The following is a 24,142-nucleotide window of genomic DNA, read 5'->3' on the forward strand; positions in this document are numbered from 1 at the left end:
ATCTCATTGACCATCCCTACCAGTGACACAGCTACTCATTGGGCTTTATTCTTACCACAGAGATGCTATCACATTTATAGTAAAGAATTTGTAATACAGTACAAACAAAACGTTACAGTGATTTGCAAATAATAATAATGAAACATCCATCACACTATATCATATAAACATTACAGAGCGATACCGCGCTCACCACACACTTGTACTCAATTCCTGTCCGGGTTGCTGCTTGCTGTTTTCAGAAAGAAGACGGAGCTCCCCTCACAGATAAATAGCAAAATCCCAGCTGCGCATCCGGTTAAGTGTCCTATTACAAAATCCTATTGTTCCATATGCCTGGGAGAGGAGAGATAAACATGCATAGCAAGCTATCTCCAAAACAGTACACCCTTTTGTATATACACACACTGTGCGGAGTTGCTGCCACCAGTATAGGGGAGGGGACACTCACTCCCCCCTTAGTTCCCTGCTCACCGTCAGGCTTCTTGTTAATAAGCGTATCACATAATATCCAGCATCTAAAAACATGAAAGAGGGAGAGCGCTTCCCATAGTGTAAAACAGCTTTTTTAATATGGCCAACTCAGCCCCAATAAAAGAATGCGTACCAAATATATATAAAAGTTAAGCATATCTCACAAATCCATCGGACGGCGTTTCAGGTCTCTGCCCATCACCGCTCCCAAGCCGCTCGTAGTAGTTCCTGAAAGTGGTAGCGTTTATGTCACTTAGCTCCGCCCTACGCGTTTCGTCACTGAAGGCATGACTCATCAGGGGCTTGGGAGCGGTGATGGGCAGAGACCGGCCGATGGATTTGTGAGATATGCTTAACTTTTTTTATATATTTGGTACGCATTCTTTTATTGGGGCTGAGTTGGCCATATTAAAAAAGCTGTTTTACACTATGGGAAGCGCTCTCCCTCTTTCATGTTTTTAGATGCTGGATATTATGTGATACGCTTATTAACAAGAAGCCTGACGGTGAGCAGGGAACTAAGGGGGGAGTGAGTGTCCCCTCCCCTATACTGGTGGCAGCAACTCCGCACAGTGTGTGTGTATACACAAAAAAGGGTGTACTGTTTTGGAGATAGCTCACTATGCTTGTTTATCTCTTCTCTCCCAGGCATATGGAACAATAGGATTTTGTAATAGGACACTTAACCGGATGCGCAGCTGGGATTTTGCTATCATATAAACATTATACACAAAGGTTTATTCTATAGATCAGCTGGATGTACATCCCACATAGAAACAGAGGTTTGAACATTTTATATATAAGCCAGGCCGGGTGTTGGATGGAAATAAAATGATAAGTCTAGCCACAGAGGTTTTGTTCACCACCATAACAGGGAGAGTTGTCTGTTGTTGTGTCACTACATAAAGGCTTCATATAAGCAGTACTGTACTTCCCATAGGCAAAGCCAACCAGAGCTGGGACAAGGTCCTCCAGCACCCAAGGCTGAGACACCAAAGTGCGCCCCTCCATCCCTGCCATCCCAGCCCTCACACACTGATTGCTATTAGACTAAGAGGCGCCACAGGGCCCACAACCTCCCCAACACTGTAATATCTAGTTATCCGGCTTGCAGTCACTGCCATGTATCCCCTTTTCTTATTTCTTTCTGCTTCAAACACAATTAGGAATGACAGCTGAATGAATTCTGCGCCCCCTCCTACACGGCGCCCTGAGGCTGGAGCCTCTCCAGCCTATGCCTCGGCCTGGCCCTGAAGCCAACAGACATCACATGCTACAGAAATTGTGATTACTCTATGGAGATCTGTGGCTATTAAAACAAACTCTGACTGAGATATTCTTCCATATGGGGAACACCTGCAGTGCCAGGAAGGCTGGTCCCCTATGGGAGATTTATATCCGATATCTTCAGAATGGTAGTGTGGCGTTAGATTGTATCTGTAGGCTAAATTTGGAAGAGGGAATAACTAATGGGAACTAGAAAAAGAACACACAGAAAAAAAACACAGAGAAATTAACCAAAAAATCATCCATACCTTAACAAAGGAAACCGATGGGGTGGAGTAAAAAAGTAGTTACAACAAAGCTTAGATCCACATTTGTGGCAGTTTAGAATGCAGAGATGTTATTATATATAAAAGATTCCTGTGTACACATCACACATACAGTCAGTCACATATCTGTATCTGGTGTTAAAAATATGGTGACTGCTTTACTGCTGCAGCAAAAGTAACTTGTTGTTTGATTGGTTTATTGTTTCATTTTTGTGGACTAAGCACAGCTATTACTGTATATTTCAGATTTTTGTGAGCTATCTGCGAAACAGAATATTGTATCACATTATTTCTTCTAATTAAAGTATCCATTTATTAGGAGTCGGAATCAGTGCATTTGTGGACAACTCCGACTCCAGGTACCAAAAAACTGCTCCAACTCCACAGCCGTGCTGCTGGGAATACATCTGACTAATAATACCTTATCTTTTCCTGCTCCCATATTTATACTGTAGTATTATCATGTAAAATAGTAGCCAATCTTCCTCTGTGAGGGCGTAACAATATAGATCTATAACGTTACCCCTAAAATTATTTAGAGAAATCAAGAGATCCCTGGAAGATCCCGTCACAGTCGCAGTGATCCAATCTCTGTGAATATCAGTCCTGTGTGTGTCCAGCGTAACATTGCTGGGAGATAAATCCCTCTCTTCTTATCTTACTGGACTTTGTGCATTCAGCTCAAATCCCTTCATGTTTCCTGATTATAAAAAAAAAGACACAGAGAGACAGAGAGAGGGAAATCTCTTTTCCTCAGGTCAGTCTGGATGACTGGGATCATCTAATATTCCCAGATAATAGCATGTTGTTTTATGTACTTTTCAGGAGAGCTGTGACTGCTGATTCTGCATCATTTGCATAAAAAAGCACCTGGTTTATTAACCCTTACAATTAAAAATATAAAACATGAACTCAGGCAAGTTCTATCTCAGGTTAGTACTATATGTACCCATGTTTATCTCCTCATGTCACCTCCATTCAGCTTTACCAAACCAATGAACTGAGTAGCATGAAAGTGTCCTCAGGACTCTGTGTTGAAATATTTCTATGAGCACTTTGCAAGAGAAAAAAATAAAAGCATTGCAAAAGACCACTTATGGCCAAAACATTTCCCACACTCAACACAAATATACAACAAGCAGTGATTTCCAAACAACAACATTTCCCATACACAACACATGCTTAGGGCTTGTCACCAGTGTGAGATCTCTCATGACTGACAAGGCTTTCTTTACGCCCAAAACATTTCCCACACTCAGCACATGAATAGGGCTTCTCACCAGTGTGAGACATCTCATGCCTGACAAGATGTGATTTCTGTACAAAACATTTCCCACACTCAGCACTTTAATAGGGCTTCTCACCAGTGTGAGACATCTCATGCCTGACAAGATTTGTTATCTGTACAAAACATTTCCCACACTCAGAGCATGAATAGGGCTTCTCGCCACTGTGAGATCTCTCATGTTTGATAAGGATTGATTTAGAGCCAAAACATTTCCACACTCAGCACATGAATAGGGCTTGTCACCAGTGTGAGATCTCTCATGATGTATAAAGCCATTTTTAGATGCAAAACATTTCCCACAGTCAGCACATGAATAGGGCTTCTCACCAGTGTGAGATCTCTCATGATGTATAAAGCCATCTTTAGATGCAAAACATTTCCCACAGTCTATACAGGAATAGGGCTTCTCACCAGTGTGAGATCTCTCATGATGTATAAAGCCATCTTTAGATGCAAAACATTTCCCACAGTCTATACAGGAATAGGGCTTCTCACCAGTGTGAGATCTCTCATGAATAACAAGATCTGATTTTTGAATAAAAAATTTCCCACACTCAGCACAGGAAAAGGGCTTCTCACCAGTGTGAGATCTCTCATGTCTGACAAGCAGTGATTTCTGAACAAAGCATTTCCCACACTCAGCACAAGAAAAGGGCTTCTCACCAGTGTGAGATCTCTCATGTATGACAAGCTGTGATTTCTGTACAAAATATTTCCCACACTCAGCACTTGAATAGGGCTTCTCACCAGTGTGAGATCTCTCATGTCTGACAAGATGTGATTTCCGAACAAAACATTTCCCACACTCAGCACATGAATAGGGCTTCTCACCAGTGTGAGATGTCTGATGTCTAACCAAATGTGACATCTGTACAAAACATTTCCCACACTCAGAGCATGAATAGGGCTTCTTGCCAGTGAGAGATCTCTCATGTTTGATAAGGTTTGATTTAGAGCCAAAACATTTTCCACACTCAGCACATGAATAGCGCTTCTCACCAGTGTGCGATCTCTCATGATGTATAAGGCCTTCTTTAGATGCAAAACATTTCCCACACTCAGCACAGAAAAAGGGCTTCTCACCAGTGTGAGATCGCTTGTGTATGACAAGATGCGATATCTGTACAAAGCATTTCCCACACTCAGCACATGAATAGGGCTTCTCACCAGTGTGAGATCTCTCATGTCTGACAAGATGTGATATCTGAACATAACAATTCCCACATGTGGAACAGGAATAAGACCCTCCAGCAGGGGGAGAGCTGTGCTGGGTATGAGGCCCCTCAGGGTTAGACAGATGAGGGACATCTGGTGGAATATTTGGGGTAACCAGGATATCTGCAGGAGACTCTTGTCCAGTGACATCATCATCCGTTGTACAGTCTGTGGATACAGAGAGACGAGTCTCTGAGAGGTTCCTGATGCCGCGACTCCGCCCTGCAAATAGAGAAACATCATCACTTCCTGTTAGAGAATTCTGAGGGGAGGAACAATTATCATTAGGGATGGTCAGTGAGCTGCTGAGAATTCCAAGTTGAGGCAAAGTTTATGCAGTTTTAAAATGGACCAGATGAAGCAGATGCATAATTTTGCATATAATTAGCATACAATTTGCACCACCTAAGAGCTAGGCCTGGAAACCACTGGCAGCACTTTTCTAAGCACTTGTGATTTGTAAAGCTCTTGCTAATGTAATGCTATGGGGGATAAAAAAAAATCCCATCCCTCACGTGTGATCACACACATAGTATTACATTATCAAGGGCTTCTCAAATCACAAGTGCTTAGAAAAGGGCTGCTAGTGGGTCCCAGGCCTTACAGTAACAGTAAGAGCTGCATAGGTAACCCCCACTGTGTTTTCACTTCACAATGATGTTTGAGCGGCTTTACAATGTTTTTATCCTAATTGAATTAAATATTATGTTTTATTACTAGTTTTCATCCAATTAAAGTTATATACATAGATCCATATTAATAAGGCGTGTGTACTGAGGAAGTTAGACACTCAGACGACAGTACTGAGGTCACCACAAGGTGCCATTTCCCTGCTGTGGCACCTACTGTGAGCTGGGAAGTGTAAGCGATGGGGGTGATGGATGTCACATGGGTGCCCACAAGAGAGGAACAGAAGGAGGAGCAATCAGAGGGAGAGGCAGAGCCTTGGAAAGGGAGGATAAGAGTGAGAAGAAGGGAGAGGTTGCAGGAGACAGGAGGCAAACTGGAAAGTGTGAAGTCACCTGGGGTCAGCCACACACAATGCCCAGTCACTCCTACCGGTACCAGAGCATCAGTACAAGGCTCTGCAGTGTGGGCTTATTTCTGTGTGTCTGCCTGATACAGCACTGAAGCCATCTGCATCCTGTGTCACAAGAGGCTTAGTCGTGGGAAGAAGAACAACTTCAATGAGTATATAATTTTTATTTAGGTAGCACAACGTCGTAGTGGTTAGCGCTGTCGCCTTGCAGCACTGGGTCCCTGGTTCAAATCCCAGCCAGTTCAACATCTGCAAGGAGGTTGTATGTTCTCCCCGTGGCTGCATGGGTTTCCTCCGGGCACCCCAAAAACATACAGATATGTTAGTTAGCTTCTCCCTAAATTGGCCCTAGACTACAATACATGTACTGTACAAAACATACATAGACATAGGACTATGGTAGGGATTAGATTGTAAGTATACTCTGTACAGCGCTGCGGAAGATGATGGCGCTATATAAATACTAAATAATCATAATACTAAATAATAATAATAATAATAATAATGTAGATGAGGATTGGGAAGATGCCCTTGATGCTGTGAAAAAGGTATCCCCCTATGTTCATGGTAGAATCATGCAATTATATATTCTCCAGCAGGCCTATCTGACCCCGAACAGGCTAGTTAAATATAACTCCATGGCCACTGATGTCTGTCCCAAATATCTCCCGCACCCCCCTTTTTTCATCTTATTAAGGATTACCCTGTGATAATAGATTACTGGAAACAACTTACTAAATTCTTGCATGACAAGGTTCCCTATGAACGCTGATCCAATTGTATGCATTTTGGGTGTCATACATGATGAAGGTTTGGCAACTCCCCGTAAATCCTTTTTGTCAGGAGTGCTGATCATGACCAGGCAAGAGGCGGCATGCAGATAGATGGCTTGTGCCCTCGCCACTAACCTTTCTAAACTGGGTTAAAAGAGTAGACAGCTCATTTCCTTGTAAAAAAAAAAAACAAAAAAAAAAACGAGTGTGTGTAGATAGGAGGCCATCAAGAACTCTAGTATGGGATAGATGGAAGGAGCGCCAATAATACCCCAAAACACAGGTTGTGTATTTTACCCTGCCTGCCTATGGGATGCCTCTGCTAGCTCTCAGCCTGACATACCTGACGGACTGACATCCCACTGCTATGCTAATGACACCCAACTATATCTTTCCTTCAAGCCTGGGGTGACAGACCCAACTCCCAACAATAAACACCTGCCTAGCTGAACTACAGCAATGAATGAGTGACAACTGGCTGAGACTAAATGCAGATAAAACTTAAGTCCTTCTAATCGGAGGGAAGCGAATGACAACAAAAACAACTTCTCATGAAGTCTTTACCACTGGGAATAGGAGGCACAGATCTACACAGCTCTGAGCATGTGCGTAGCCTGGGAGTTCTAATTGATGGGGATTTAAACTTCAGAACCCACATCTCTGCTGTGGTAAAATCATCCTATTTTCACTTGAAGAACATTGCAAAAATCAAGCACTTCATCCCCACAGATCTGCCAACCTTAGTTCATGCCTTCCTTACATCCCGACTGGACTAGGTCAATGTTCTCTACACCAGCCTTCCAAAAAAAGGACTTGTACTGCCTACAGCTGATACAGAATACTGCTGCCAGACTGTTAACCAACCCCGTCACTGCCACATAACACCAGTCCTGCACTCCCTTCACTGGCTACCTATAGAATGGAGGGACCTATTCCAGATTGGCCTACTGACATTTAAATCACTACATAATCTGGCCCTGGATATATGAAAGAAATGTTACAGCTGTGTAGCAATCCCCGCAATCTCAGATCCACACGTTCTAATAATCTAGTCATACCCAGAGTTCACCTGGAAACTTTTGGTCCCACAGCCTTCTGTCATGCCTCTCCGACATTATGGAAATCCTTACCTCAGCAGATCAGGACAGCTCCATCTCTGGACGTGTTTCAATCCAGACTGAAAACCCACCTGTTTAGTCTGGCATTTGCAGAAATATAATTTCTGTTGTGTCAATACTTCATCCTACTGCCAATTTCTGAATCTGAGAGAGCCTAAGCGCTTTGCATGCTATGGGAGAAAAGCTCTATAGAAATATTATTATTATTATTATTGTTATTGTTAGCTTTCAGTATGTAAGTACCTTGTAATCATGGTTAGCATGCTTCCCAGCTGGCAATAGATTATTTCATGCATAGCAGACACAATCCCCTTTCCAGTAATGCCAAGATACCAGCCTGTTGCTGTCTAGCAGATTTTTTTTTTAAATCTTCTAACATGTGACAAACTGGCATTTACCTGCCTAAACATTTTAAATTGCTGCCACTGACTGAGAGTCTTGACAAATTTGGGATTACCTGCCTAATAAATTTGTGGTTGCAGCCACTGTCTGAGATGCCTGAAAAATTGGGCATTTACCTGCCTAAATATTTTTTTTAGGCCTCTCAGACAGTGGCTGCCACTAAAAATGTTTAGGCAGGTAAATAGTGTGGCTTATTTAACATTTCCTGAAATAAACGCAGCATGGATCTCACAGGGATGCAGCACGGACATGTAATTCCCATTCCTCATGCAACTCAAGTGTCCGCCAAATCAGGCGCCGATGTTCACTTTAATACAAATTAGCAGCAAGCCCGGGCCAAAGGAGAAAATGGGGCACCCGGGTACAACACTCTTCTCCAGGCCTTATTAATACAGGTGTATCTACAAATACACATGGTAAGTGTCTGCAAACCACGCTGCCTACTGCACTCACCACGTTTCAGCCCACGTTTAACATCTATTTTCAAAACTGAGTTTTACCTACACTCTGCACAGGATTCCTGTGTATTAAAGTGACATTGAAACGAAACAAAACTTATGAGATAACGAATTGTATGTGTAGTACGGATAATTAATAGTACATTAGTAGCAAAGAAAAGAGTATCATCATTTTAGTTTTAGTTATATAGCTTTTCTCTAAAGAGAGTCTGAAGCCTTTCAAAACACCTGTTTTCATGCTGCAGGCCTCTTCATCATCATAATTCAAGCTGATTTGCCGTGGTGACGCGGCAGAACAAGGTCTTAATCCCCCTGAAATAGCCGGAGAAAGATTTGGGGCTCCTTCCGGGTAGAGACAGAGCTTTGTGCAGTAGCTCTGCATCTACTCGCATCACTCTGCACTGATCGCCGCCTCTCCCCGCCCCTCTCAGTCTTCTTTCACTGAGAGGGGAGAGGCGGCGATCAGCGCAGACTGACTGTACTGGAGGCAGAGCTACAGTGCAAAGCTTCGCCTCTCCCCGTCTCTCTCAGTCTTCTTTCACTGAGAGGGGAGAGGCAGCGATCAGCGCAGACTGACTGTACTGGAGGCAGAGCTACAGCGCAAAGCTCCGCCTCTCCCCGCCCCTCTCAGTCTTCTATCACTGAGAGGGGAGCGGCGACAATCAGCGCAGACTGACTGTATTGGAGGCAGAGCTACAGCACAAAGCTCCGCCTCTCCCCGCCTTTCTCAGTCTTCTATCACTGAGAGGGGAGAGGCAGAGATCAGCGCAGACTGACTGTACTGGAGGCAGAGCTACAGCGCTAAGCTTCGCCTCTCCCCGCCCCTCTCAGTCTTCTTTCACTGAGAGGGGAGAGGCGGAGATCAGCGCAGACTGACTGTACTGGAGGCAGAGCTACAGCACAAAAGCTCCGCCTCCCCGGCAGCACAATCCGCGACATGGAAAGCCGTGGAATTTTGCTCCGGGATTTGGGGAGTATAAGGCCCTCGTTCTGCTGAGACCCCGCGGCGAATCAGCTTGGGTTATATTGATGAAGAAGCCTGCAGCATAAAAGAGGTATTTTGAAAGGCTTCAGTCTCTCTTTATAACATTGCATTGTTCTGTCATATTTGCAATTACAAACCACACTCTGTATTTCAAACTATAAAACAAAGCGGAGCTAATGATCCTCTGAACTCCCCGGCAGTAAAACCTAATCTGAAGCTGTGTCTCACTTTCTATTTGATGTATAAGTGCCTCAGAAAACAGGACTGTATTTCACCCAGTGGGTTGGAGAACTTACAGCAGCTGTTTTGCATAGATAACAACTAAAGTTTCTTAACTCATCCTGTACTGGAAACAATAGGAGACTCTATTCTTTGCTACTAATGTTCTATTTCTTTGCTGTACTACACATAAAATTCATTATATCATATGATTATTTTCATTTCAGATCCTCTTTAACTATCATTGAACCTCAGCACATTCTATTAGTGATTATCCAGTCATTGCAGCAATTGCAGCTAGTGACTTACATTCACCCGCACAAAGGGAAAAGCAATCTGACCTGCATCATCCTGCATAAGATTTGCACTAAATGTGCTACGACTACAAACTGCTAAACTACTTTCAAGCACATTTAATGGTTGATGATTATTTCATAGAAGCCTGCAGAGTTTATTAGCAGGTTAAATGCATATTTTTGCTTTTCATGAGTTGCTATTTTTGCACACTTTTTCAGGACCCTCCCAGTTAATTTTGTCACTGCAGTAAGTGGAGGTGTCCGTGGTCTGAATGCGTGAGTGACTGAAGTTAGGTACCGATATATACTATTGTCTATTTATTCATGTATTCTTGTTACTGCACATTTTATTTTGATGAATTGCTACATAGCGGTGTTTTAAATGCACGATATTGTTTATGTTTGTAAGAGAGGTGGATACTCTTATTTTCAAATTAGCTGCTGTTGAATTTACTATTTACCCGCACAACACTGATCCTTGCATTCTAACTCCTAATATGGCCAGTCTGTGAGCAGTGACACAGTCATAATAACCAACAAGATATTCAACAATTAATGTTGACTACTCACCTGTTCTGCCCTCTGAAAGTGGGGGTTTCTCTTTATTTGTCTTCATCATGTCACCCGGCTCCATACACTGCTGATCACTCCTCACATATGTCTCTTCATCTTTAATCACTTTTATTATTAAACCCTCCTCCATAGACTGCTGATCACTCCTCACATATGCAGGCGCGGAGCTAGGGGGGGGTCGGGGTAGGACAGGTGCCCCGGGGCGCCGGGTCCCCGAGGGCGCCCAGCTGAGCTACAGGGTTTTTTTTTTTTTTGGGAGGGGGAGCAGCGCGGAGAAGAGGGAGAGCTGTGAGCAGCGGTGGAGAAGGGGGGCCATCTCCCCCCTCCTTCTCTCACCTTAGGTGCTCTCCCTCCCTCGCTGTCCCCTCCACAACTAATGTCCGTCCGGGTGGCTGGCAGCGGCGGGAGGGACTTACCTCCATCTCGCTCCGGCGCCGGAAGTTCGGGTCCTGCAGCCGCTGCTCTGGTCTGGACTAGACCAGAGAGTAGCGGCAGATCCATCCGGCGCTGCGACGAGACGCAGGTAAGTCCCGCCCGCCGCTGCCAGCCACCCGGACGAACATTAGTCGTGGAGGGGACAGCGAGGGAGGGAGAGCACCTAAGGTGAGAGAAGGAGGGGGGAGATGGCCCCCCTTCTCCACCGCTGCTCACAGCTCTCCCTCCACTGCGCTGCTCCCTTCATGCTGGGGGACACACCTGACTACCTATTCTGGGGACATATACCCCCTGACTACATATACTGGGCGCATATATACCCCCTGACTACATATACTGGGCGCATATATACCCCCTGACTACATATACTGGGGACATATACCTACTGCCTACATATACTGGGGACATATACCCCCTGCCTACATATACTTGGGACATATACCCCCTGCCTACATATACTGGGGACATATACCCCCTGCCTACATATACTGGGCGCATATACAGTGGTGTGAAAAACTATTTGCCCCCTTCCTGATTTCTTATTCTTTTGCATGTTTGTCACACTCAAATGTTTCTGCTCATCAAAAACCGTTAACTATTAGTCAAAGATAACATAATTGAACACAAAATGCAGTTTTAAATGATGTTTTTTATTATTTAGTGAGAAAAAAACCTCAAAACCTACATGGCCCTGTGTGAAAAAGAAATTGCCCCCTGAACCTAATAACTGGTTGGGCCACCCTTAGCAGCAATAACTGCAATCAAGCATTTGCAATAACTTGCAATGTGTCTTTTACAGCGCTCTGGAGGAATTTTGGCCCACTCATCTTTGCAGAATTGTTGTAATTCAGCTTTATTTGAGGGTTTTCTAGCATGAACAGCCTTTTTAAGGTCATGCCACAACATCTCAATAGGATTCAGGTCAGGACTTTGATTAGGCCACTCCAAAGTCTTCATTTTGTTTTTCTTCAGCCATGCAGAGGTGAATTTGCTGGTGTGTTTTGGGTCATTGTCCTGCTGCAGCGCCCAAGATCGCTTCAGCTTGAGTTGACGAACAGATGGCCGGACATTCTCCTTCAGGATTTTTTGGCAGACAGTAGAATTCATGGTTCCATCTATCACAGCATGCCTTCCAGGTCCTGAAGCAGCAAAACAACCCCAGACCATCACACTACCACCACCATATTTTACTGTTGGTATGATGTTTTTTGATGAAATACTGTGTTACTTCTACGCCAGATGTAACGGGACACGCACCTTCCAAAAAGTTCAACTTTTGTCTCGTCAGTCCACAAGGTATTTTCCCAAAAGTCTTGGCAATCATTGAGATGTTTTTTTAGCAAAATTGAGACGAGCCTTAATGTTCTTTTTGCTTAAAAGTGGTTTGCGCCTTGGATATCTTCCATGCAGGCCATTTTTGCCCAGTCTCTTTCTTATGGTGGAGTCATGAACACTGACCTTAATTGAGGCAAGTGAGAACTGCAGTTCTTTAGATGTTGTCCTGGGGTCTTTTGTGGCCTCTCGGATGAGTTTTATCTGCGCTCTTGGGGTAATTTTGGTCGGCCGGCCACTCCTGGGAAGGTTCATCACTGTTCCATGTGTTTGCTATTTGTGGATAATGGCTCTCACTGTGGTTTGCTAGAGTCCCAAAGCTTTAGAAATGGCTTTATAACCTTTACCAGACTGATAGATTTCAATTACAGTACTTTTGTTCTCATTTGTTCCTGAATTTCTTTGGATCTTGGCATGATGTCTAGCTTTTGAGGTGCTTTTGGGCTACTTCTCTGTGTCAGATAGCTCCTATTTAAGTGATTTCTTGATTGAAACAGGTGTGGCAGTAATCAGGCCTGGGGGTGACTACAGAAATTGAACTCAGGTGTAATAAACCACCTTTAAGTTATTTTTTAACAAGGGGGGCAATCACTTTTTCACACAGGGCCATGTAGATTTGGATTTTTTTTTCTCACTAAATAATAAAACCCATCATTTAAAACTGCATTTTGTGTTCAATTAGGTTATCTTTGACTAATAGTTAACGATTTTTGATGAGCAGAAACATTTAAGTGTGACAAACATGCAAAATAATAAGAAATCAGGAAGGGGGCAAATAGTTTTTCACACCACTGTATACCCCCTGACTACATATACTGGGCGCATATATACCCCCTGACTACATATACTGGGGACATATACCTACTGCCTACATATACTGGGGACATATACCCCCTGCCTACATATACTTGGGACATATACCCCCTGCCTACATATACTGGGGACATATACCCCCTGCCTACATATACTGGGTGCATATACCCCCTGACTACATATACTGGGCGCATATATACCCCCTGACTACATATACTGGGCGCATATATACCCCCTGCCTACATATACTGGGGACATATACCTAATGCCTACATATACTGGGGACATATACCCCCTGCCTACATATACTTGGGACATATACCCCCTGCCTACATATACTGGGGACATATACCCCCTGCCTACATATACTGGGGACATATACCCCCTGCCTACATATACTGGGGACATATACCCCCTGCCTACATATACTGGGGACATATACCCCCTGCCTACATATACTGGGCGCATATACCCCCTGCCTACATATACTGGGCGCATATACCCTCTGGCTACATATACTAGGGACATATACCCCCTGCCTACATATACTGGGGACATATACCCCTTGCCTACATATATTGGGGACATATACCCCCTGCCTACATATACTGGGTGCATATACCCCCTGACTATATATACTGGGCGCATATACCCCCTGGCTACATATACTGGGGACATATACCCCCTGCCTACATATACTGGGGACATATACCCCCTGCCTACATATACTGGGGACATATACCCCCTGCCTACATATACTGGGGACATGTACCCCCTGCCTACATATACTGGGCGCATATACCCCCTGCCTACATATACTGGGCGCATATACCCCCTGGCTACATATACTGGGGACATATACCCCCTGCCTACATATACTGGGGACATATACCCCCTGCCTACATATACTGGGTGCATATACCCCCTGCCTACATATACTGGGCGCATATACCCCCTGGCTACATATACTGGGGACATATACCCCCTGCCTACATATACTGGGGACATATACCCCCTGCCTACATATACTGGGGACATATACCCCCTGCCTACATATACTGGGGACATATACCCCTGCCTACATATACTGGGACATATACCCCCTGACTACATATACTGGGCGCATATACCCCCTGGCTACATATACTGGGGACATATACCCCCTGCCTACATATACTGGGGACATATACCCCCTGCCTACATATACTGGGCACATATACCCCCTGACTACACATACTGGACACATATACACCTGGCTACATATACTGGGCACATATACACCTGGCTACATATACTGGGCACATATACACCTGGCTACCTGTTCTGTGGACATCTCTACCCCTGGCTACCTGTTCTGGGGACATCTATACCGCTGGCCACCTATTCTGGGGACATCTATACTACTGCCCACCTATTCTGGGGACACCTATAGACCTGGGGCTACCTATTTTTGGGGAACCACTGCTGTCGGATTGAGTGTATTTTGGGGAACTGCTGCCAGGTGAGAGGTTTCTACCATATTAAGGGGGCATTCTGCCTATTTATGTGAAATGCTGTCTATTTATGTGCCTCATGAATGCTGAATTTGTCTTGTTGGGGGCCTCATGGTTACTGAATTTGTCTTGTTGGGGGCCTCATGATTTGTTGGGGGCCTCAAGATCACTGAATTTGTCTTGTTGGGGGCCTCAAGATCTCTGAATTTGTCTTGTTGGAGGCTTCATGATTTGTTGGGGGCCTCATGATTGCTGAATTTGTCTTGTTGGGGGCCTCATGAGTGCTAAATTTGTCTTGTTGGGGGCCTCATGATTGCTGAGTTGGTCATGTTGGGGGCCTCATGATTGCTGAATTTGTCTTGATGGGGGGGAGGGGGGGGGGGCTCATGATTGCTGAATTTGTCTTGGAACATGCTGGAAGGTACATACTGAGGGAGGGTGGGTGAGCGTGAGCCTGCTAACTTCCTGTACATTTGGCTCCACCCATAACCACGCCCACATTTATTATATGGGCACGCCCCTTTTTTGGCGCCTTCCCCTTAGGGGGCGCATTAATGGTCTTTGTCCCCGGGCGCTGAAAGCCCTAGCTACGCCTCTGCACATATGTCTCTTCTTCCTCTTCTTTAATTGTCCTCATCATGTCACCTTCCTCCATAGACTGCTGATCATCCTTCACATATGTCATGTCTTCTTCCTCCCTAATGGTCCCCATCATGTCTCCCTTTTCCATAGACTGCTGATCACTCCTCACATACTTCTCTTCTTCTTCTTTAATTGTTCCCATCATGTCACCCTCCTCCATAGTCTGCTGATCACTCCTCGCATGTCTCTTCTTCTTCCTCTTTAATTGTCCCCATCATGTCACCCTCCTCCATAGACTGCTGATCACTCCTCACATACGTCTCTTCTTCCTCTTTGTCTGTTCTCATCATGTGTTTCTCTTCTATAGACTGCTGAACACTCCTCGGATACCTTCTCTTGTTTTTTGAGCTGAGATCTCAGTTCTGAAATGGATAACAAATTAAAGCTGTAAGATATCAGCAGTAATAAACAGAGCACAGGAAAGAACATACTTTGCTAGGGGTTGATAATCCCATAAGCTGTGGTCTCCTGCACATTCAGTACCACAGTCCTCTCTCCCAGTGTGCCTTGCTCATCATCTGATGCTTCTCCCCTTCTCTCCATGCACACATTCCTGGGAGGTTACAGCAGTGCCGGCAGCGGTAGATGGATGAGGATGTGAGGAGAGAACAGCTGGAGACAGAGGAAGATAGGAGCCGAGGCCTGCAGCTAATTAGCTATAAATTATCATTACTTATGGATCTGACACCTTATGAACTAGGCAGATGGAACTGCATATCCTGGCCATACCTGAGCCCACCTGTCCATCCCCTACTAAGCCCAAATTATCCGAGAGCCATAGCAACAAACCTCCCAGCCGGGACAGTGCCAATACCAGGACCAAAGCAGCAGAAGCCACCCAACCCCTCCCCAGCTGCAGCTTCCATCTCCTCTGCCTGTCCTACCAGCCACGCCCCTTGTTACCTGGCTCCACCCCCTAGCTGTGACTCACCAGCCATCATCTTTCTGTAGACTCCAACCTCTCCCACTGCGGGACCACCCAACACCAGTGGCTCCTGACTGCACATTGGCTTCTCTCCATCAGAGATACAATGGATATGGTCATTCAACAGCACTGTCTGAACTGCTGAAAATGGACACAATGGACAGAACCTGCTCTATCAGAACAACCCTACCCTGAGACCTCCACTGACCTACAACAACTGGATTGCATATTATTGGCTGCCGGCATTAGTGACTGTTGCTATGAACAGCTGCTGGGAAAAACTATCAGGGAAAATGTCCTCCTTCACAGGGAAGAGATACAGGCCGGCCTCCCATAGCGGCTGGGATAAACATAAACCTCCTGTGACTGCAGTAATAAACACAGATGATAACAGGTGTACTTAGCTGCATGATTTATAGCATAAGAAGTAATAGAAATCCAGACATAAGGTAATACAGAGAGTGTGCATACGTGTGAGGCACCAGCTGGAGGTGGCAGCTGCTCCACGAGGATCTTATGGGCTCAGTATTCCATGGCATACAAGATCAGCCAGTCACAGCTCCACTCCGCACTATTCACAGATTATATTCTTCTCTATGTCTCCATCCGTAAGGGCAATAGCCTAACCTAATCCCCCATACAGAGACTTTGTATCATTCTCAGGAATAAAGGCCTAATACTCTAAAGTAAAATTCTACTACTCCCTTCAAGGCGTACATTTAAAAGCAACAAATTTTGAAATGGGCGCAATGTGATATATTCTACTATAGCCTTATCTTTTTCCTGTTCTCATACTAACCCTGCCCCCCACCTCTACCTAATACTAACCCTTCACCCTACCTATACCTAGTACTAACCTCCCCCTACCTATGTATAACACTAACTCCACCCCCCACATAACACTAACCTCCCCTCTACTTATGCCTAACACCAACCTCCCCCCTACCCACACCTAATGCTAACTCCCTTCCTACACCGAACACTAACCTCCCCCTACCTACACCTAACACTAACCTCCTCCTACCTACACCTAACACTAACCTCCCCCTAACTACACCTAACACTAACCTCCCCCTACCTACACCTAATAATAACCTCCCCCTACCTACACCTAATACTAACCTCCCCCTACCTACACCTAACACTAACCTCCCCCTACCTACACCTAATACTAACTTCCCCCTACCTACACCTAACACTAACCTCCTCCTACCTACACCTAACACTAACCTCCCCCTACCACACCTAACACTAACCTCCCCCTACCTACACCTAACACTAACCTCCCCCTAACTACACCTAACACTAACCTCCTCCTACCTACACCTAACACTTACCTCCCCCTACCTACACCTAACACTAACCTCCCCCTAACTACACCTAACACTAACCTCCTCCTACCTACACCTAACACTAACCTCCCCCATACCTACACCTAACACTAACCTCCCCCTAACTACACCTAACACTAACCTCCTCCTACCTACACCTAACACTAACCTCCCCCTAACTACACCTAACACTAACCTCCTCCTACCTACACCTAACACTAACCTCCCCCTAACTACACCTAACACTAACCTCCCCCTACCTACACCTAACAATAACTTTCTCCTATCTTTAAAACTAACCTCCCCCTACCTACACCTAACACTAACCACCCCCTACATACACCTAACACTAACCTTCCCCTACCTACACCTAAACTCACCCCTACCTACAACTAAAACTACGCTCCCTCTACCTACACCAAACACTAACCTCCCTCTACCTACACCTAACACTAACCCACCCCCCACACCTTACATTAACTCCCCCCCTACCTACACCTAACACTAACCCACCCCCACACCTTACACTAACTCCCCCCCTACCTACACCCAACACCAACCTCCCCCATACCTACACCTAACACTAACCTCCTCCTCCCTACACCCAACACTACCCCCCTCCCCCCCCCATACCTACACCTAACACTAACCTTCTCCTACACCTAACACTAACCTCCTCCTCCCTACACCCAACACTAACCTTCCCCTACGCCTAAAACTAACCTTCTCCTCCCTACACTAACCTCCCCCCACCTAAACTTAACACTAACCTCTGCCTATCTACACCTAACACTAACCTTCCCCTACCTACACCTAACACTAACCTCCCCTACCAACACCTAACACTAACCTCCCCTACCTACACCTAACACTAACCTCCCCCCTACTTACACCGAACACTAACCTCCTCTCTACACCTAACACTAACCTCCCCTACCTACACCTAACACTAACCTCCCCTACCTACACCTAACACTATACTTCCATACCTACACCTAAAACTAACTTCCCCCTACATACACCTAACACTAACTTCCCCCTACCTACACCTAACCTCCTCCTCTATACACCTGTATGAATGTATATCATGTATAGTCAATATGTATATTACAGTCTGATACATTTTCAATAAGAGGTAATAGAATACTGGGTTGTTGACAGGGTAAGCAGCAGAAATGAGAACCACAGGAGGTTTTGATGCCCTCATGTCTCTCTCCTAGTGTGAGTGAAAGGCAATGGTTAAGGTACAGGGGAAATGCCAGCACTGGAGGGACATGGCTATATTCCATATACATCTTCTCTTGTCTCTGTGATGTGACTGAATTATTACTAGGAAGGTGAGATGCCGGCACTGGAGGGACATGGCTATATTCCATATACATCTTCTCTTGTCTCTGTGATGTGACTGAATTATTACTAGGAAGGTGAGATGCCGGCACTGGAAGGACATGGCTATATTCCATATACATCTTTTCTTGTCTCTGTGATGTGACTGAATGATTACTAGGAAGGTGAGATGCCGGCACTGGAGGGACATGGCTATATTCCATATACATCTTCTCTTGTCTCTGTGATGTGACTGAATTATTACTAGGAAGGTGAGATTCCAGCACTGGAGGGACATGGCTATATTCCATATACATCTTCTCTTGTCCCTGTGATGTGAGTTATTACTAGGAAGGTGAGATGCCAGCACTGGGGGGACATGGCTATATCCCATATACATCTTCTCTTGTCTCTGTGATGTGACTGAATTATTACTAGGAAGGTGAGATGCCAGCACTGGAGGGACATGGCTATATTCCATATACATCTTTTCTTGTCTCTGTGATGTGACTGAATTATTACTAGGAAGGTGAGATGCCGGCACTGGAGGGACATGGCTATATTCCATATACATCTTCTCTTGTCTCTGTGATGTGACTGAATTATTACTAGGAAGGTGAGATGCCGGCACTGGAAGGACATGGCTATATTCCATATACATCTTTTCTTGTCTCTGTGATGTGACTGAATTATTACTAGGAAGGTGAGATGCCGGCACTGGAGGGACATGGCTATATTCCATATACATCTTCTCTTGTCTCTGTGATGTGACTGAATTATTACTAGGAAGGTGAGATGCCGGCACTGGAGGGACATGGCTATATTCCATATACATCTTCTCTTGTCTCTATGATGTGACTGAATTATTACTAGGAAGGTGAGATGCCAGCACTGGAGGGACATGGCTATATTCCATATACATCTTCTCTTGTCTCTGTGATGTGAGTTATTACTAGGAAGGTGAGATGCCGGCACTGGAGGGACATGGTTATATTCCATATACATCTTCTCTTGTCTCTGTGATGTGACTGAAATATTACTAGGAAGGTGAGATGCCGGCACTGCAGGGACATGGCTATATTCCATATACATCTTCTCTTGTTTCTGTGATGTGATTTATTACTAGGAAGGTGAGATGCCAGCACTGGAGGGACATGGCTATAATCCATATACATCTTCTCTTGTCTCTGTGATGTGAATTATTTCTAGGAAGGTGAGATGCCGGCACTGGAGGGACATGGCTATATTCCATATACATCTTCTCTTGTCTCTGTGATGTTACTGAATTATTACTAGGAAGGTGAGATGCCGGCACTGGAGGGACATGGCTATATTCCATATACATCTTTTCTTGTCTCTGTGATGTGACTGAATGATTACTAGGAAGGTGAGATACCGGCACTGGAGGGACATGGCTATATTCCATATACATCTTCTCTTGTCTCTGTGATGTGACTGAATTATTACTAGGAAGGTGAGATGCCGGCACTGGAGGGACATGGCTATATTCCATATACATCTTCGCTTGTCTCTGTGATGTGAGTTATTACTAGGAAGGTGAGATGCCGGCACTGGAGGGACATGGCTATATTCCATATACATCTTCCCTTGTCTCTGTGATGTGAGTTATTACTAGGAAGGTGAGATGCCGGCACTGGAGGGACATGGTTATATTCCATATACATCTTCTCTTGTCTCTGTGATGTGACTGAAATATTACTAGGAAGGTGAGATGCCGGCACTGCAGGGACATGGCTATATTCCATATACATCTTCTCTTGTCTCTATGATGTGACTGAATTATTACTAGGAAGGTGAGATGCCAGCACTGGAGGGACATGGCTATATTCCATATACATCTTCTCTTGTTTCTGTGATGTGATTTATTACTAGGAAGGTGAGATGCCAGCACTGGAGGGACATGGCTATATTCCATATACATCTTCTCTTGTCTCTGTGATGCGAGTTATTACTAGGAAGGTGAGATGCCAGCACTGGAGGGACATGGCTATATTCCATATACATCTTCTCTTGTCTCTGTGATGTGAATTATTTCTAGGAAGGTGAGATGCCGGCACTGGAGGGACATGGCTATATTCCATATACATCTTCTCTTGTCTCTGTGATGTGACTGAATTATTACTAGGAAGGTGAGATGCCAGCACTGGAGGGACATAGCTATATTCCATATACATCTTCTCTTGTCTCTGTGATGTGACTGAATTATTACTAGGAAGGTGAGATGCCAGCACTGGAGGGACATGGCTATATTCCATATACATCTTCTCTTGTCTCTGTGATGTGAGTTATTACTAGGAAGGTGAGATGCCGGCACTGGAGGGACATGGCTATATTCCATTTATACATCTTCCCTTGTCTCTGTGATGTGAGTTATTACTAGGAACGTGAGATGCCGGCACTGGAGGGACATGGTTATATTCCATATACATCTTCTCTTGTCTCTGTGATGTGACTGAATTATTACTAGGAAGGTGAGATGCTAGCACTGGGGGGACATGGCTATATTCCATATACATCTTCTCTTGTCTCTGTGATGTGACTGAATTATTACTAGGAAGGTGAGATGCCGGCATTGGAGGGACATGGCTATATTCCATATACATCTTCTCTTGTCTCTGTGATGTGAGTTATTACTAGGAAGGTGAGATGCCGGCACTGGGGGGACATGGCTATATTCCATATACATCTTCTCTTGTCTCTGTGATGTGACTGAATTATTACTAGGAAGGTGAGATGCCGGCACTGGAGGGACATGGCTATATTCCATATACATCTTCTCTTGTCTCTGTGATGTGAGTTATTACTAGGAAGGTGAGATGCCGGCACTGGAGGGACATGGCTATATTCCATATACATCTTCTCTTGTCTCTGTGATGTGAGTTATTACTAGGAAGGTGAGATGCCGGCACTGGAGGGACATGGCTATATTCCATATACATCTTCTTGTCTCTGTGATGTGACTGAATGATTACTAGGAAGGTGAGATGCCAGCATTGGAGGGACATGGTTATATTCCATATACATCTTCTCTTGTCTCTGTGATGTGAGTTATTACTAGGAAGGTGAGATGCCAGCACTGGAGGGACATGGTTATATTCCATATACATCTTTTCTTGTCTCTGTGATGTGACTGAATTATTACTAGGAAGGTGAGATGCCGGCACTGGAGGGACATGGCTATATTCCATATACATCTTCTCTTGTCTCTGTGATGTGACTGAATTATTACTAGGAAGGTGAGATGCCAGCACTGGAGGGACATGGCTATATTCCATATACATCTTCTCTTGTCTCTGTGATGTGACTGAATTATTACTAGGAAGGTGAGATGTCAGCACTGGAGGGACATGGCTATATTCCATATACATCTTCTCTTGTCTATGTGATGTTACTGAATTATTACTAGGAAGGTGAGATGCCAGCACTGGAGGGACATGGCTATATTCCATATACATCTTCTTGTCTCTGTGATGTGACTGAATGATTACTAGGAAGGTGAGATGCCGGCACTGGAGGGACATGGCTATATTCCATATACATCTTCTCTTGTCTCTGTGATGTGAGTTATTACTAGGAAGGTGAGATGCCAACACTGGAGGGACTTGGCTATATTCCATATACATCTTCTCTTGTCTCTGTGATGTGACTGAGTTATTACTAGGAAGGTGAGATGCCAGCACTGGAGGGACATGGCTATATTCCATATACATCGTCTCTTGTCTCTGTGATGTGACTTATTACTAGGAAGGTGAGATGCCGGCACTGGAGGGACATGGCTATATTCCATATACATCTTCTCTTGTCTATGTGATGTTACTGAATTATTACTAGGAAGGTGAGATGCCGGCACTGGAGGGACATGGCTATATTCCATATACATCGTCTCTTGTCTATGTGATGTTACTGAATTATTACTAGGAAGGTGAGATGCCGGCACTGGAGGGACATGGCTATATTCCATATACATCTTCTCTTGTCTATGTGATGTTACTGAATTATTACTAGGAAGGTGAGATGCCGGCACTGGAGGGACATGGTTATATTCCATATACATCGTCTCTTGTCTCTGTGGTGTGACTGAATTATTACTAGGAAGGTGAGATGCCAGCACTGGAGGGACATGGCTATATTCCATATACATCTTCTCTTGTCTCTGTGATGTGACTGAATTATTACTAGGAGGGTGAGATGCCGGCACTGGAGGGACATGGCTATATTCCATATACATCTTCTCCTGTCTCTGTGATGTGACTGAATTATTACTAGGAAGGTGAGATGCCAGCACTGGAGGCACATGGCTATATTCCATATACATCTTCTCTTGTCTCTGTGATGTGAGTTATTACTAGGAAGGTGAGATGCCGCCACTGGAGGGACATGGCTATATCCCATATACATCTTCTCTTGTCTCTGTGATGTGACTGAATTATTACTAGGAAGGTGAGATGCCGGTGTGGTGAAATTTTTTGCAACTTTATCAGATTTTGCAACCGGTTGCACTTATTTATAGGTATAGCTATCCGAAAGTGCAACCTAACCATTGACTTCAACCTATCTGTATCAGAAAATGCAACCCAACCAAACCCTATTCTCACACAGAACCCTCCCCTCTTGCTCAACTAATAACCCTCCTGGAGGAAACAATCCCCCCTTTTGCTCAACTAATAACCCCCCCTGGAGGAAACAATCCCCCCTCTTGCTCAACTAATAACCTCCCCTGCTGCAGAGTGTGCTGATCTCTGCTACCTCTGGTGAGTACAGTATAAGCTGTTACTCTGTGCCTGTACTGATAGTAAACTAGCTGCAGTATGTGCTGATCTTTGCTACCTCCAGTGTATACTGTATAAGCTGTTACTTTGTGCCTGTACTGATAGTAAACTAGCTGCAGTGTGTGCTGATCTCTGCTGCCTCCAGTATGCACAGTATAAGCTGTTACTCTGTGCCTGTACTGATAGTAAACTAGCTGCAGTGTGTGCTGATCCCTGCTACTTTCAGTGTGTACAGTATTAGCGGTAAAGCCTGGTACACACATACAATTTTGATTAGCCAATTTTAGCTCTGTTTATCAAATTCATTGTCTGTTGGCCCAAATTCATTGTCTGTGGGGTGGTAAAATTGGTCAGTGATTGACCAATCAAAATTGTATGTGCGTATACATCTTTGATCTATATATAGATATACTATACTGATTGTAAATCATCTAAATAAAGGACATGGGGCTCCATCCAATATTTAGATGGGCAGGCCCATTATCTGTAGCTTACACCACTGCTAAGTTCATGTAAATGTGGCCCCACCCATGGCCACGCACTTTATGGCCACGCCCATTTTTGCCACGGCGCGGCATACACCCCCATCTTGTGCCCACAGGTGCCCCCGATCTCCCTAGGAACGCCCCTGGCAACACCTATAAAATTTAAGAACAACCACC

General features: G+C 44.7%; 1 protein-coding gene across 1 annotated transcript in view; it reads right to left on the reverse strand.

Moving 5' to 3' along the window:
- LOC137537153 (zinc finger protein 208-like) overlaps window positions 1–24,142 on the reverse strand; it is a 289,307-nt gene that overhangs the window by 37,822 nt on the left and 227,343 nt on the right. The window contains exon 8 of the mRNA XM_068259276.1: window positions 3,709–4,502. Within this exon, the coding sequence (XP_068115377.1) occupies window positions 3,709–4,502 (794 nt within the window). The remainder of the gene's footprint in view (window positions 1–3,708; window positions 4,503–24,142) is intronic.

This window comes from Hyperolius riggenbachi, chromosome 10 (genome assembly GCF_040937935.1).
Source record: "Hyperolius riggenbachi isolate aHypRig1 chromosome 10, aHypRig1.pri, whole genome shotgun sequence".
NCBI lineage: Eukaryota > Metazoa > Chordata > Amphibia > Anura > Hyperoliidae > Hyperolius > Hyperolius riggenbachi.